Raw genomic sequence first — 16,145 nt, 5'->3', positions numbered from 1 at the left:
TCAAGAGCAGTTACAACAAACAGCCCTGTGCAAAGGCATCACAAAAATGGCTGTGCATGTATATTAGAAGATTTAATGAGAAAACACACACAAGGAGATTGCTGAAAAGCCCAGCGGTGGTGGGGTTACTTGAACAAAATGCATGCACATCATCTTTCCTACTGTCTCTCCTGCCTTCTTTCCAACAGGTTCCACCTGGGATCTCAGGACATTTCCAGGATAAAGGGACAAGTCATTACCCCAGCACTTCTCAGGCTCTTGAATTTTGTGTGTGTCAGTACAGATTGCTTTCTCACCATCCATGTTGGTGATGATGATCCTTGGCTGAAATTTCAATCCATTAGAAACGTCCATAATAAAAACTCCACCCAGGGATGTCTTCTCATTAAATATGAAAAAATCCACATGGTAATGAAGGCAAAAGAGAAAAAAAAGCACCAACAAAACACAGTCATGGTGGAAGAACCAATGTATGGGATGTCATCTTTACTCCTACGCAAAATACAGCTTTTAGCAGTGTAAGTTGTACCTTAAGGGGAAAGAGGCTTCTTTCCTGCCTAGTATAAGGGAACAACACGCCTGAGAATGGAGCTGGCTCTGCTGCAGCAACAGCTCCAGTGCCTAAGGCAGGGCACAGCTGTGGGACTGCTCTGCCTGCCAAGTCTGGGCAGATTAGGATGGCATTCAGTGGGCATCTGCCCACAAGGTCCAGCACCTCTGCCTACCCAAGAGCTGCCAACAAACAGCAGACACACACAGGGACTGTAACGTTTTGTGTCACGCTTCCTCTGCTGCTGCCTTTTCCTCTGACACCACGCAGTGAAAGCAGTGTTTTGCCTTCCACCAGCCACACGTGGACTTGCAGGATTTGACCATCTCCAGTCCCCACCATGTGCTCATGCCCCTGTAGGACTGTCAGACACATGCCCCCAAAACACTGGGACACATTTGACCAAAGTATTTTGCTCAGGTTAAAGATCAATTCTGTAAGTCCATAAAAATGGAGAACACATCACAGGAACAGCACAACAACCCAGTGAAAATATGTTCTTGAACTCTACAGGACAGTCTAACCTGATTTGAATTGGACAGCTCAATTATATGTTTTGTTAGAGGCCATGGCTTATCTACTTACTGTAGCTCAAAAGATAAACATTGATTTAAGTGCACTTTGGCTGTGCAAGAAATCTCTTGAGAAAAAAACAGAACAGAACCATGGAGCCTCAACTGCACAGTGTCTCGGTGACTCTGTAAGAGGTCCCCTGTCTAAAAGCAATGAGAGCGCTTTCCAGTCTCACCAGCTTCAGAGAGTGGTTGAGGTTGGGAGGACCTCTGGAGGGTGTCTGGCCCAGCTCCCTGCCCCACCATGTGCTGGAAGACGTAGTCATTTCTGAAGACAGGGCATCAGCAGGAATGCCACGTCCTGCAGCTAGCTCTGATACAGGCATTGGAACAAATTAAGAACCTGAACAGATGACTACAGCCATACCCCACAGCTGTACTATTTCTGCAATGCTGCGGTGGGCTCACAGGTAAACAGACATTCTTCTGAATACATGGGGAGGCCAATCCAATTGATTAACCAAGTGCTTTTGCCTGCATAGAACACTAAAGAATTAATAGGATGATCGATTAAATAAAACATGAACATTCAGCCTTCCATACAGAAGAAACAATTTCATCCATTTATATGTGCATTCTTAATGAAGAAAAATAACGTGACAAGCAAAAGTGTCAGCCCTTAATTTCATTTAAATTGCAGTAGTTTTTTTAAAAATAAATTCTAGATGTTTTCAAAGTAACATATTCTTCTAATTTGAATTTCCTTCCTACAAGTTTCTTACAGCCTTTATACACTTTTGCGGCCCTAAGGACTACTTAAATACTCCACCAGAAAGCTTTAATATTCAGTTTCACAGAATCCTTAGATAGGGAAATTTTACCCTAACTGAGAACAGTCTAAGCTTCATTTCTAGTGCGCTGTGTTCAGATGCATTCTTGATAGGTGCATGTATCCCATCCTCCCTCGTGCACACACGGAGAGCACAGCCCTGTCCTTCACTGAACACTGGCAAATACTGCAGATGAGTCAGTACCAACTGCTGGAGCTTCCATAAATGTCTCCTTTAAAGCAATGTGAAATGCTTCACTGCTTTCAGATTTTTCATCTTCTCTGGAGTCTAAGTGACGATGTTGTTTTAATAAAATAATAGCAAGAAAGGGCAGATAGCACAGAAATCATGCTTCAAAACAGCTACAGTAGAACAACTTTTTTTTTTTTTTTTTTTTTTTTTAATGTGGAATATTTCTCTTAACTTAAAGACGAAGCCTTCGGAGACTTACTCTGCAAGGGACGTCCTGGCTAGTTGAGCCTACTCTCCACTATTGTAGTGGCTGCACAATATAATCCCTTTCAGATTTGCTAGGAATTAGTATCATTCACTGTATGAGCTCCCCAGCCTCTTACTTCATCTCTTTGTCAGTGCAGAACTGCAGCCAGATGTCAGTTAAAAGCTATCACACCTACTTTTCAAAAGAACCCGTCATGTAACATCAACCCACAGAGATTAAACTTTTTTTTTTTTTTTTACATCCTCTGATGACAGATGAGTTCAGCTGCTAACACTCCTTTCTTTTAAACCTCACAAACCTATCAAACCCTGAAACACATATTAGATTCTGGTGTAATTATACAGTTTTTGAACAGAAATTATTCCAGCTCTGATCCTTCCTGCTGCCTACTCAATAGTTTTGCTATCAGCAAGTTTCCACCCATGGCTGTGGCCGTCTCTGCTCTGACTGAGAACTGAATTTGACCCTGGTCACAGACCGCATTCTCCCCAACAAAATGTGAACTTTTGCACTCCATACTTCCCAAAACGAGAGCTTTCCACTGTTCAGATGGTTTACATACCATGAAGGTCCCTGTGTGCCACAGGGCACTTGTAAGCAGTACGTGACTTGTGCCAGGCCGTGGGCTGCCACTTAGCATGGGATGCAAAATGGCTCAAATTGTTGTGGACACCTATGGACTGACAGGCAGGGTATGACACTCTCAGCGGTGGTTTAATCTATAAATCTTGTATAACTGAGACTGAGTACTAGCAGGATGAGAATAGTAGACTTACATAGCTGAAAACAGTCCAGAGTATCCAGCAGAAATGCTTGCCAGGACTGCCTGTCAGCCTAAATAATTGAATCTCATTTAATTTGTATATACAGAGCTGTCTTTGGAAGAAATGTGGCTCTTTCCATTAGTTTAGGAATCAGGAAAAAAAAGGTATGGAGACTGTATCAAACCTACTATTTTTGGACAAGTAAAATCTAAGGCCTGTCGTGTCTCCTTTAAGGTGCTTTCACAGTTTGGTTATAGGATTTAGCAATATTTTTGATGTAACCAAAAGCATTCTATAAGGAAAGAAAACCAAGCATATTTAAATTCATCACAGGCACATGAAGCGTGGATTAAAATATGGCTAAGAGATGTAGAGAACCACCATCTACTTGGAAAAGAAACATCCAAAACGTTCTCTTCTCTTAGCATGGTTAGTGTACCAGATAACATCCCGACAAGCTAGGCTGTGTATATTAATGCACTTTCATATAAAAGTGTACGAGTACAGAACAACAACTGAGAAAAGTGTTCATAAAGAAAAAGGTCAACAGTTTCATTTCTTTGACAACATGTTTGTTTTTTCCTATTAAAAAATAAATCTTTGATCTGCCAGGCCAGGCCTGCTATATTCGAATCTTGTCTGAAAATGCATCCACAAAAAATCACTTATTTAAAGAAAAAAGTCAGCCTTTACATAAACTGAAACCAAACTAACGAGCATATTGAGTTAAAGATTTTTAATTAATTTAATTAACCCCCTTTCTCCTTCCTGCCTATCTCCCTTTCCTAACCCAAATGAGCCTTTACGAACAAGGATATGGCACAATTTAACTTGATCTGACTCCCTGACATGTGTGGCCAACTGTTTTTTCTAATCACCCTGAAGCAAGGGTACAAGCAAACTCCCTCTCCTTTTTCAACCAGCTCCTCTTTGCTTTCCTTGCTCTCCGTTCACACAAGTAGCATCACAACAAAGCTAGCTCTGCTTAGCTGCTTCCAAAATGCAAGATGTGACAATTAAAACCCAGAGAGAGGCAACCATGCCAATAAGCAGCAAGACTAACACGATCTCACCCAAATGCCACTAGATCCAGCCTCAAGGGCACCTCAGTCCTGGCACCCAGGTTGACTTGTCAGTGGCCAAGTGTCCCTGAAGGCCTGGGGCTGGCTAGCAGGAAACCCAGTAGGAAAATCAATAGGAAACTGGTCTTAGGTTACATAAACCTAGGGCCATTTAAAATTTTCCTTCAAATAAGCTTGCAGTCACAATGTAGTTTCAGGTGAGCAGCTTCTGGCATCAGAACCCTCCTTCCTTGGTTTCATCATGGATTTTTACTGAAATGCTCAAGAGAACAAGAAAAAGGCCAAGACAGAGACATCCATTTCTGGAGTTTCTTCTTTGACCAGTGGAAGGGAAGGTCAATTTAAGTTCTGACAAATTGCAGCTGGAATATTACAATAAAATACGGTCATCAGGTCACTTGGAGATCAAGACCTCCCTAACTCTTCACAAGTACATCTTCAAATTGGAACAGAGCAATTTTCAAATGCTGTTTCCCTGTATGAACATATTTTGTCCATTTCGATCTTGCTGTGAATATATACTCCTATTCCAGCTTCTTTTGAGTTGTGAGAGTTCACACTCTTCAGAGATGTAGAAGAAAGAGATACGCACTGATAGGTACCAGGAAAAGTTAAAATACCAAAGCTGTCTTAAAACCTGGAAACCAACCATAGAACTTCAAAGAATTCAAATGCCTCTGCACTGATTCATTAGTTCTCTTGGGAACACTACTGCAATCAGAGTCAACATTTCATGAAATTAAGTTCAGTTTTAACCCCTTCTGCCCTTCTTTTCCATCCAAATTCTTCAATTTCAACTCCACTCTTCCAGTGGTGGTTCCAGAAGACTATTTAGACCTTGGGAGTTTTGTTTTGTAAACTAAAGGTAAAATATTGTGACATTATTTACGTAGTCTGAAAAGAGGACTGGTAGAAGCTGAATATGAATTTACAGTGTATTTTCTGTTTCTCCAAGAAAAGTGAACTTGCATGTTTCAATCATAATCACAAAGAAACTTTAGGATTCATTTAAGAAAGACAGAAGAAAAAATTACTGCACACAATGTAATTGTTTCCACCCTGTGGAATATGCAGCCATTATGGTAGTTTAACAAGGCACTTTTGAGGGTGAACAACTGAAAATATAGTCTTCCTATCACAGCTTTTCTGAAAAAGTGTTTCTTTTAAAGTGTACCTTTAGGCTGCAGGCTGCTCAGCATCTGGGAATGCACATTACATCTCCCAGAGCAGGTTGCAAAGGGTCATTTTTCTAAAGTATCCTACTCTGAGACTATTTTGGCCTTACAGACTGATAGCTTTTCATGCGTAGAAAGACAATTTTCTGGTGCCACTACCTTTTCAAAAAGCAATTATAAAGAAGTAATAAAGTTTAGCGATGTCTCATCTTCAATATCCCTTGCACATGAGGCAAAACCTGAAGCAAGGTTTGTCATATGTACCTGACATCACATTTGGAGGCTGCCTTCCAAAGAAATGTTAGCAGCTGAAAATATTGCCATATTTACCTAACTGCAAAAGGAACTGGCAGATCTGAAACCTTTTTCGGGTGATTTTTTTTTTCACTGAGATGTTGCAATCTAATAAAGCTATTTTAGCTAAGTGCTTTTCATATTCTGCTATGCTTCTCTGACTTTGCTAGTATTATCTTTGTTCTACACATTTTCAATGCATTCTCCTTGAAGGAATATGGTTCTTCACTGTCTTACAGCACTATGGTACCGAGATAGTGGCAAACATAACAGAAATTCACCACAGAGATCTGCAGATAAGTTGTTTTGCACGTTAATATCTGTATTAACATAGGCTCTAATTATTGTCAAAACAGAGTGTATGTTCTTGTCTGCTCTCTGAGTGCCTCAGATAGATATGTTTGATATGAATTACAGTGAAAAGAACAGTCACAGGTCTGCACTTGCAAAAGACAGTCACAATAACATACCGAGTTGAGTGGATATTCCATCATATATTCTGTGGGTACTCTGGAAGCCCAGATATTCATTAATGCAGCTCTGATGCCCCTGTGCACTATGCTGAGTACAGCCTGAGTATATTCCTCAGGATATTGACCTGGTCAGTGGAGTGGCAAAAATGGCATCTAGTTGGGCTAAAAAACAAGTGTGTGGGTCCTATTTTCAGCATCTGAGAATGTGAAGGCCTACCCACCTCCCTCATCTCCCCAGACTCTGAGGCAGGAGAAAATCCATTCCTAATACTCAGGTCAGTAGCTGGGATATTTCCTTTTGGATGTTGGGCTTCGCCTGTTACCTACATTTCTTCTGGTCATTCATGTTCTCCAAGAACACCCATAAGACAGTTTCTCCACCTGGCCTATCAGTTTCAAAGCACCAGCTTCAGGAGCTATCTTCGGTCAAAATTGCCCACGCCCGGCACATGAAGATGAGTCAAGTTCCTAAAGATTTAGTGAGAACTCTCTCACCTAGGTGAACTGACTGGTTGCTGGGGTCACCACCCTCAAGCATCTCTGAAGCACCCTGAATTCAGCTGGAATTGGAGGTAAGTAACAAAAGAACGAGCTGTCTCAAAACCACGCTAGGACATGACTGGTCTCCTTCCATGAGCAAATATGACTACCTTTTCTTTTTTGCTGTCCCTACAAGAATCTGGAGAAAACTTAAAGAACATCACTTTTGGATGTTTCTTGCAGGCCAGATATCTCCTGAAAGATTATTTATCTGTCAAACAAAACCACACAGGCATACACACAGCTCTTTCACTTACTCTGTTTCTAAAGGCAACTCATACCTGCTGGTTACAACACATGAAATGCATGTGTAAGCACGCTTGTGATCCCTTAAATGCTTGTGAGAAACCAGATGGTTTCCAGGTGCAAAATGATTTTCTTCCATGTTCACTGACTAGCCTAGATGAATAAGGAGAAAAAAAAAACAAACAAAAAAACAATGCCTAGAAATAGCACAACAGTAGAGCTTTTGCCTGGCTTACTTCTTCATTTGAGTCACCTTCAAACTTGTCGTGACACTATGAGAGTGCTGAAGCTAATGTATGCTCCATTATGAAGCGATGCAAGCAGCATCAAAGATGACTGCGGCAAATACGGCACTACTTTCTACGAGCAACTCCAGTATGCTCGTAGAAACTCAGCCTCACACTTTCACCCTCCCATAGGCACAGCTGGCTTTTCACTGTCATTCTTTCCCCGCTAAATTTATTAGATTTGTTTGCTTTCTGTATGTGCTATTACCCATGAATTTTTCAGAAGTGGCTCCATCCTTTACTATCTGTATATATAATGACTGCTACAGTAGACCCTGACAGGGGCTTCTGGGGTCTGTGCAGTACACTCAAACATTAATTTTGCTTTGCTTATCTGCCTGAAACAACGGCAGCAACCAGCAGGACTGACCCTGGAAGCTTGCCTTTTCTCTGCCTGCCCAGCTACACGGCTGCTGCTTGGTCTGACTTCTTAATTCTTACTTTCAGGTGCTGATCCCAGCTGGTCCCTTGTGTCTCCCATTTGTCTTTGTTCCTGAATTGATCAGAAAAAAGATTGAGAATCTCTGAAGCACATTGTAACTTAAAAAGCTCTTCCTGATGACTTCAGTGGAGGCTTTTGTGTAAAAACTGATGAGAACAAAAACTCCACAGACATTAGAGATGTGAGATTGAATCCCAAATAATCAAGCAGCTTGCAAGTAAAATGCCGAACATCTCTTGCAAGGCAAGGCTTTCATTCTCCAAGAATAAATCAAAGAGAACAACTAGTATTAAGTCATCTCTCTGCAGTTCAGATTTGTATTTGACTCTACATTGTTTGTCGATTTTTCTTTAAACACGTTGTTGTTCAATGCTTTATCTAGATGCCTGCCTGAGACAGTAAAGTATAAATAAAGACGTAAGCTACCTCACCCTGATCCCAGCCCTCAGATCCCCTTTTCCCCTGTACATATATAATGCACGAGCAGAACAATTGGAAATGGTATTTCTAGGGACATATTTGTGTGCCATCACAATTTTTACAATGACACTTTTCCTTACTAATTGAGTTTCATCATAATAGATAATAAATCCCTTATGTCTTTCATATTCAGAGACTATTAACAAGATGCTTGTACACTCTGGTGTGATTATTCAAATGAAATTTGAAACTTCTTGTTTACTTTGCCTATTTGGTTATTCTGATTTCTGGGCAAAACAGACAGCTGTGTAGGGTCTAGCTGTACTTCTGAGATGCTGAGCTTGTTTTTGGCAATAGCATTATTATAGCTGGCTTATTCGGACCTCTCTTCTCTTGTACTCCACATTTCTTTCCTCCCGTTGTACTGGCACAACTACTTCTGCGTCAGGGAACTGATCCAAATGGAAAATAACCCAGGAAAAAAAGGTTAGCTTCTGGATTGGGCTCGCAACATAGCCACACAGCAGAAGGGTAACACAGAGGCAGGAATAAGTAATCTGTGACAGAGAGAGGCAAGCTGGTAGCTGCCACAGCAACGGTATGCAGAGACATATAAATGGGAGCCTTCACTACTGCAGTACGTTATTTATTTCTTAGGCTCCCCAGCCTTGGCTGCACGGCTGCCACAGAACTGTTTTTGCGATGATTTAAAAACTTGTTGCCCCAGAATTTCATAGACCTCACGATGGGATGCTGATTTTTCTCACAATTATGTCTAAAGCACTAGGCAAAGACCATCACCCTCTTCCAGAAACCAAGTCTAGGCCAGCATCTTCCTCTACCGCTGCCCCGTGGCTTTCTGCAGGAGAGAAGCACAAGTCTTGTAGGCTGAGATGGAGTCACTATCACATGTACTTACTGTACACCCTGATAATGCCTCAGGGACAGCTCAGCGTGTTTAAGGGGAATAAGACACATTTGATAAAAAACATAGTTTCCTGCTTGCTCTATATCCAATGACAATGCATATAGCAGATGTGAAACAGAAAACCAAACAAAAAACACCAACAATGAAAAAAAAAGATTTTAAATTGGTCCTTGTTTCACAGCACTTTGAACATCTTTCTGCTATTTGCTGTACAGAAACACTTTGAATTTCATGTCTCAACATATGGAAAAGAAGAGCAGTTTTATAACCAAAAAACTATCCACTCACACAGCCTAGCAGGAGCCTTTAAGGTATACGTAACAATGCAGAAAACATTTTTAATGCCTGCTATGTTTCAACCAGTGACCCTTTCAAACCACTGCTGGCCTTCCAAACCACCAGTGCTATGCTGGCACTGGTGCGAGTCTCAAAATGAATGTGGGACCTCAGCTCACTGGAATTTTCAGTCCATGATAACTATGTAGTGCAACATCCGCACAAGCTTTTAATAGAGCCACCAGGACTTATGTCATACCTCAGACACATGGGACCCAATCTGCTCAGTCTTTAACTAGGTCCCACCAGTATTCTGTCTCCAGGACCATGTTAGGTGCTAATGCAAGTGTTAATAACTTTCCGTATTAACTACTGTCTAGGGACTTTTCCCACCTTTTCCTCCCCCTTTACTTCTGCTTAAAAAAACCCCTATTAATAGCAAAGAAGAACAGTCAAGTGGTGACAAGACAACAGTGGATCAGACTCTTATCATGCACTTTCATCCTCTTCCAAAGGTTGATTATTCTTCACAAAGACATTTTAGACATACACAGATCAAAATAATTACTTGAGAAGCTATATTAATAGATTTAATGAAGAGCTATCGAAGACACTTGAAAGTGTCCTAACAGTCATGACAAGCTACTTGTTGGCAGGGTTTTAAGGAAGGAACAAAATGGGAGGCAGAAAAGGAACTGCTGATATTCCCTGGACTGCCAATGCTGTTCTACAGCCTGCCAAACTCAGCAGACTTTGCAGGTAATGAGACACCTTTGGGGAGAGTTTGTGGTTTTTCATATTAAAACCTCTGCCCATCTTTGCAGTAGAATTATTTATGAATTTTACTCCAGCTACAGAGATAGTACTGGTGGGATTTCTGAGGCCTCATGCAGTAATGACAGGACATCACACTGAAGAGAGGATAAAAGCTTGTCTAAATTGAAAATCTAGGGGTATTTACCAACACAGAGCAAAGACTCAGTCAGTGCCTATTATCTACTGCAGAGATTATAAAATACTACATGGACTGAGGGACATTAATGATCATAGATGCTATAAAAGATTAAAAAAAATCTACTTTTTCTCTTGCAAGCATCACACAACTTTTAAAGCATTTAGACGCTACTTTCCCAGTGAACTACATTTTTAAACCATATCATTCAACCCCGGCTGAGCCTGACCCAAATAATATTGCTAAGTATCAAATCCCAAATCCACCTTCCACTCTGCCAAAGCTGGTGCAGCTCAGAACTTCTCAAGTTCAGACCTTAGCCAAGTTAAGCCTTAGTCTAGCTCACACTCACGATGTCTGTAAAACAGGAAATTCCACCCGTGCTGGATTTTTCAAAGATGTCATATTGACATTTTGTATAACTCAGTACTAAAAAATTGGGCAGCACAAATTGCTATGATGCATTACTGGGGAAAAATATTATCTTCTTTCGTACCATCTTGAAAGTTGAAAATTAATAGACTCATAGAATCATCAAATGGTTTGAGTTGGAAGGGACCTTATACACCATCCAGTTCTATCTCCCCTGCCATGGGCAGGGACACCTCCCACCAGACCAGGTTGCTCAAAGCCCACCCAGCCTGGCCTTGAACACCTGCAGGGATGGGGCATCCACAGCCTGTGCCAGGGCCTCACCCTCACAGTAAAGAACTTCTTCCTTATACATCATCTATGTCTACCTTCTTTTAGTTTAAAACCATTATCCCTTGTCCTGCTACTACATACCCAAGGGTCTCTCTCCATCTTTCTTGTAGGTGCCCTTTATATAGTGAAAGGCTGCAAGAAGTTCTCCCCAGTCTTCTTTTCTCTAGGCCAAACAACCATAACTCTCTCAGCCTCTCTCCATAGGAGAGGTGTTCCAGCCCTCTGGTAATTTTTGTTGTCCTCCTCTGGACCTGCTCTAATAGGTCAAAGCAGGAAACTCTGCTGAGATGAACTCTTATGTATTTCACTCATTTTTTCATGCTCCTTTTTTCCCCCCAATTCCAGTTTTTCATTTTTCCCATCCATCCATTTTCAGCAACTGATTACAGAAATACCACATTTTAAGACGCTATCCCAGGATCCTGCATGAAATCCCACCACAAGGCAGTCACTAAGACTACGTACTGAACAGCCTTTGACCTGTAGACATGCCCATGAGGGCTTGGATCTCGGTAGAAGCCAGCTGAGAGGTACTGCTTGTCCATTTTTTTAGTGCTCAGTGCTATTACACAGGAGAAGCTTGGTTTAGCAAGGAACCCTAGGGACAGGCCCCCCCACGTGAAGACCATCCAGATGTTTGCAGCACACCACATTGCCAAGGGTCCTTTGGAAGCCATCATCTGTTCAGGAGCACGGGGAGAAAAAGGGAGGGAGAGAAGAGGAAATATCTGCTGGGCACACTCACAGACATAAAAAGAAAAGCACCGTCTGAGTTCCAGAAATTAAAAACCATTCCCACTGAAGTAGGTGGGAGCTTTGCCACCAGATTTCAATGGAGACAGAATTTCACCCGATGTGAACAGTATTCTGAAAATATCCTCCCTCCGGACACACTGTGGGAGCCCTTCTGGCTCTGAATGCTCGCTGGAAAGGGAAATTAAAACCAAACCAAGAAAACAATACCAGAATGATTAATCAACAAACCAAAAGGATGCAACAGCAATTAAGCAAAAAGTATTGCAGAAATGGGTGGGAAGAGGCAGCAAGTCCCTTATATCATGGACCACTGAACTTTGCCAGGAAAAAGAAGGGATGCAAAGATGGGTGTTTGTGGTGCTGGGCACAGGCTGCCACGTCAAGGCTGCATGGGAGGCAGTCTACAGAGATTCAGAAACGAGGGAAAAAAAATTAGCACAGATTCAGCCTTGGAGTATGTTTCTGTCACCAATGCTATGTAAAGAGGCCAGAATCTAGTAACTTCAGCAAAAATTCCTAGGAGCAATCAGCGTCAGCACATATGAATTCCCAGGCAGGATAGTTCACAGAAAGGGCATGCTTAGCAAGCTCTGCACTTGTGTAACTATGAGGATTCTGGAAATAAGAAATACAAAGCCTGAATACAATATGCAGCCGCAATGCTTATTAGGTCCCAACTATATGACAGCGATGACCCAGCTATTTAGGCTACAGCTGCCCTCTGATTTAGTTAGTATTTGGTTTCATACCACAACTAGATGGTGGTTCTGGATGCTCGCTTTCACTGGCTTAGAGTTCAGGCTGCCTGAGATGCTAAGCTCTACTTTTCAGAGTGTCTGAACAGCCTCAAAGCCACATATGCCAGCTAGAGGTACAAATTCCCAGCACTGATGGTTGGAAGCTGGGGGCTGATTCCAAGGAGCTCATCTTTACTGTGAGCTCCACTACAAAAAGAGACCAAATGGCTCTGTTGCTGGGAACTACTGCAAATTGCACCACTTTGGATGTGGTGATGACAGCATGTAAACTTCCACACCTACAACTGACTGATATTCAAGTTCTGTATTCCACTGTGAGATGAGAAATCCAGACGAAGATTCCTGGCTACAACATACCAATGATGTGTGAGTGAGCTCTGGGAGCTCTGTGGTTTGTTGCCTCATTACCTGAGCGTCGGGACAGACCCTCTGGCCTTGGTGCAAGTTTCTCATCCATGGACTCTGCTGTCAGCCCTCAGGATTGCCTGGTGTTAGGGACTGTTGCCCAGTGTCATCAAAGGCAAGGAAAAAAGGGAGGGCACGAAGGCAAAATAAAGCATCTGTAGCCCTGTTGTGCTCCTCTGGCTCAAAGCAACTTTTTCAACCAGTTACTTAGCTGGCAACATGGAAAATGAAGAACAAATGTGTTTGGACGGACACTAACACTTTTGCAAACTCTCAAAACAAACCTGGAGGGGGAGAGCACGGCTGGAGAGTTACTGAGCCCTTGTGTTCCCTGGCTGCCTCAACACCATTGTTACCACTGACGACAAACCAAAAGAACTGCTTCTTGACATGCCAAGATCCTGGGATGAAAGGCATGAACTGCCCCTAACGTTGGACTTTAGACCGGGCTGCTGGCTTTTCTCAATTTGGGACATACAGCTGCGGGTGTAAAGGACACACCATGGCCTTTCTTCCCTACCTCAGTACTGGACCTCGTAAAGAACAGTGGGACAAGGGTAGTTATCTGCCAGGGGAGCTGCTGGCCTCAGGAACATTGGGACCAGAATCTATCTCAGCCTTTAGTAGCATTGTGGCAAAATCTTTCTCTCACAGTTTAAATCAGCCTCAAATGTATTTAAAAACAATTACTGGAAGGAACAAAATAACATCTTGTTTTGAACAGCCCTTGCCAGCACCCAAGGAGGCTTGAGAAAGTCATATCCCACCAGCTGACAGGCTGGCCACAGATCACAGCTGGGTCTATAACCTTGTTGCTCACACCCTTTGCTGGATCCAATATTTTGACCATAAAAGGACCCAAACTGAAACAAGTACCTAATCCACAAAAGACGAGTTTAAAAATCCACTCCTGGGTCACTTATGCCTAAGGTCACAAGTCCGGTATTTCCAGAAGTTATTTTCACTGCCATGACAGTGGCTGCAACATGAAGGAAAATATGATCATTTCAGCCTAGCCCTCTCATGTCTCTCCAATCTTTTACACATCACATTTTTTTTGGTGTCACACCCAGAGTCGGAGTAGTACGTAAAAATGCTTGAAAGTATTGTTTTTTTTCCAGGAGCTGTGTTGGTTACATATACAAGCCTGTATTTTATCACACTCTCCTACCTCCCTTCAAGTATATCTGATGATTTTCTACAATATTCTTGTCAATACTAATGCACCAACTGGTATCAAACAGGTATGTATTTTCTACTGATCTGCTATTTTACCTAAAAGCGAGAATTTTAAACAATCCTCACTCAAAACAACTGACAACCATTCTTTTCAAACTGTCAGAAGTAGATTTTCAACAATGAACATCAGAAACATTAGAAACAGAGCCATGTAGACATTTTGAGGGTTACTAGCTCAAATGGCACCTCTTGAACAAGCAAAAACTACACTGAAAACCTCCAAATTTCTCCTTTTTAGTACAAATCGGCAGCATTATGTCACCATACTCAAGTTTTCAAGTACAGGACCATCAATCTTTATGAAATGAGAAATTCAAGTATGAATAAATAATCAGACAAGCTTCAGCTGGCGTAAGAAGATAAAGAGAAAGGCAAGAACAGAATTCAACATTCTTTTTTTCTTGACCAAAGGCAGTGGAAGTGATTGCTGAGTTTACTATTTATTTTATCATATGCAGGTAATAAATTCCATATGGTCATGTAGCCCGGTGAAGAAAGGCAGGCCAAAGGACATGTAAACAATACCTGAAGGTGACCATAACTTTGTACTTCTTTGTACTGAATGAAATAGCTTGTTCTTCTGTCCATGTGGGGCACTCCAACTAGAGTTTGTTATCCTACACACAGATTCGGACACAGGCTGGGAGTGTTTGCAGTGCAGCAGAATGACAGGGTATTTACATCTACTTACCTTGTAGATTTCCACTTGGCTTAAGGTAAGGTCACTGCTCCAGTAAAAAAGGCCTCAAAGGCCATTTTCCCCCATTAAATATCGGTTTGTGATTCAGGTTTCTAATAATTTCTGTCAGTGCAAATTCTGCCAGAAAGAGGAACTTACTGCTTGTTGTGAAGTTACTCTCCCCAGCCTGGGGAAAGGAGTCTACATCTTGGATGACTTGTAGCACTCCCACAGTCCGCACCGGGGGATCCAGAGCAACAGAGCTCTCGTTCACTGTTATATCGCTGGCTCCTGTTATCTGGTTGGTTGGAGGTCCTCCTATGGATGCTTCCAAGTCCGGAGGTATATCATCCATGCAATCCGCGTTTGGCTAATGGGAAGAGAAAGAAGAAAATTGAGCTTTGATTTTATAAAAACACTTCATTTACTTGCTCCTACTTTTTTAAGCTTTTTCATTTTCTCTTAAACCCACTGCTCCTATTGTCATTTTCTTGATTCCCATGGAACTGCTTATGAACAAGTACTGAAAATGGCAACATAAGATGAATAAACACGCACTGTTTGCTTGCTTAAAACCTATTAATGCAATCTGTTGGAAGAGAGATCCAAAGCATGCATTGGAAATATGCAGTGCTAGACTGTCACTTACAATCTCTAAATATCCTTATTTATACTTCTTAAAGGTTTTGGGAGCATGTAAATTGAAAAAATAGTTCACTTATTGGTATGATCTGCTCAACACAGGCAGATTGCTGAGTCAGATTACAAATGTAAACACAGACAGTAGCTGGAGGGGGATGATTATCATTTATCTCAATATACATTTTATTGAGCTGATATCAGAGCTTTCAGAAATAGGAATTCACGGAACTGCCTGTGGGCGCATCTATGTGTGGGGTGCGAAAATAGAAGCTAAAACTGTTGATAAGACAGTATTTTAACATGAAAAGATCTTTTTCTTTGCTAATGCTGTATTTCCTGCATAAATAAAATGATGAGAAAAGAAACAAACAAACAATATTGGAAAATGGAAGAGTTTTATTTAGATCAGACTCCTTCTCGGTTTGCGATTCAGACATTATGGATACAAGTACTCTGTAATTTCTCCTTTCTTGCAGTTTTATAGTGAACATGACTACCCCTACAGAACGAGCCAAGCTTTTCAAGTCAGGTGCCTGCCTTTCTATTGAGCTTACGGGGAAGCAATGAGAGGGTGTTTTAGTGGGCACCTTTTACACTGCATCCTTAATGTCAAAGCACCTATCTGGGGAGAACACTGAGCATTCAAGTGGGCAGGGAGGACTGTTTGTCCAGCAAGACAACTACAGTCAAGCTGGGTGATTAAGAAGTCAACTAATTTCTACCCCTGATT

General features: G+C 41.7%; 1 protein-coding gene across 2 annotated transcripts in view; it reads right to left on the bottom strand.

The window, feature by feature from the left end:
• The window catches only part of RNF150 (ring finger protein 150), a 121,966-nt gene that overhangs the window by 18,226 nt on the left and 87,595 nt on the right, over window positions 1-16,145 (bottom strand). For both annotated transcript variants that reach the window (XM_032186254.1, XM_032186255.1), the window contains exon 6: window positions 14,933-15,143. In XM_032186254.1, coding sequence (XP_032042145.1) covers window positions 14,933-15,143 — 211 coding nt within the window. The remainder of the gene's footprint in view (window positions 1-14,932; window positions 15,144-16,145) is intronic.

Source organism: Aythya fuligula, chromosome 4 (assembly GCF_009819795.1).
Source record: "Aythya fuligula isolate bAytFul2 chromosome 4, bAytFul2.pri, whole genome shotgun sequence".
NCBI classification, from domain to species: domain Eukaryota; kingdom Metazoa; phylum Chordata; class Aves; order Anseriformes; family Anatidae; genus Aythya; species Aythya fuligula.
The sequence above is the reverse complement of the archived record's forward strand: the minus strand, read 5'-3'. Positions and strand labels throughout refer to the sequence as shown.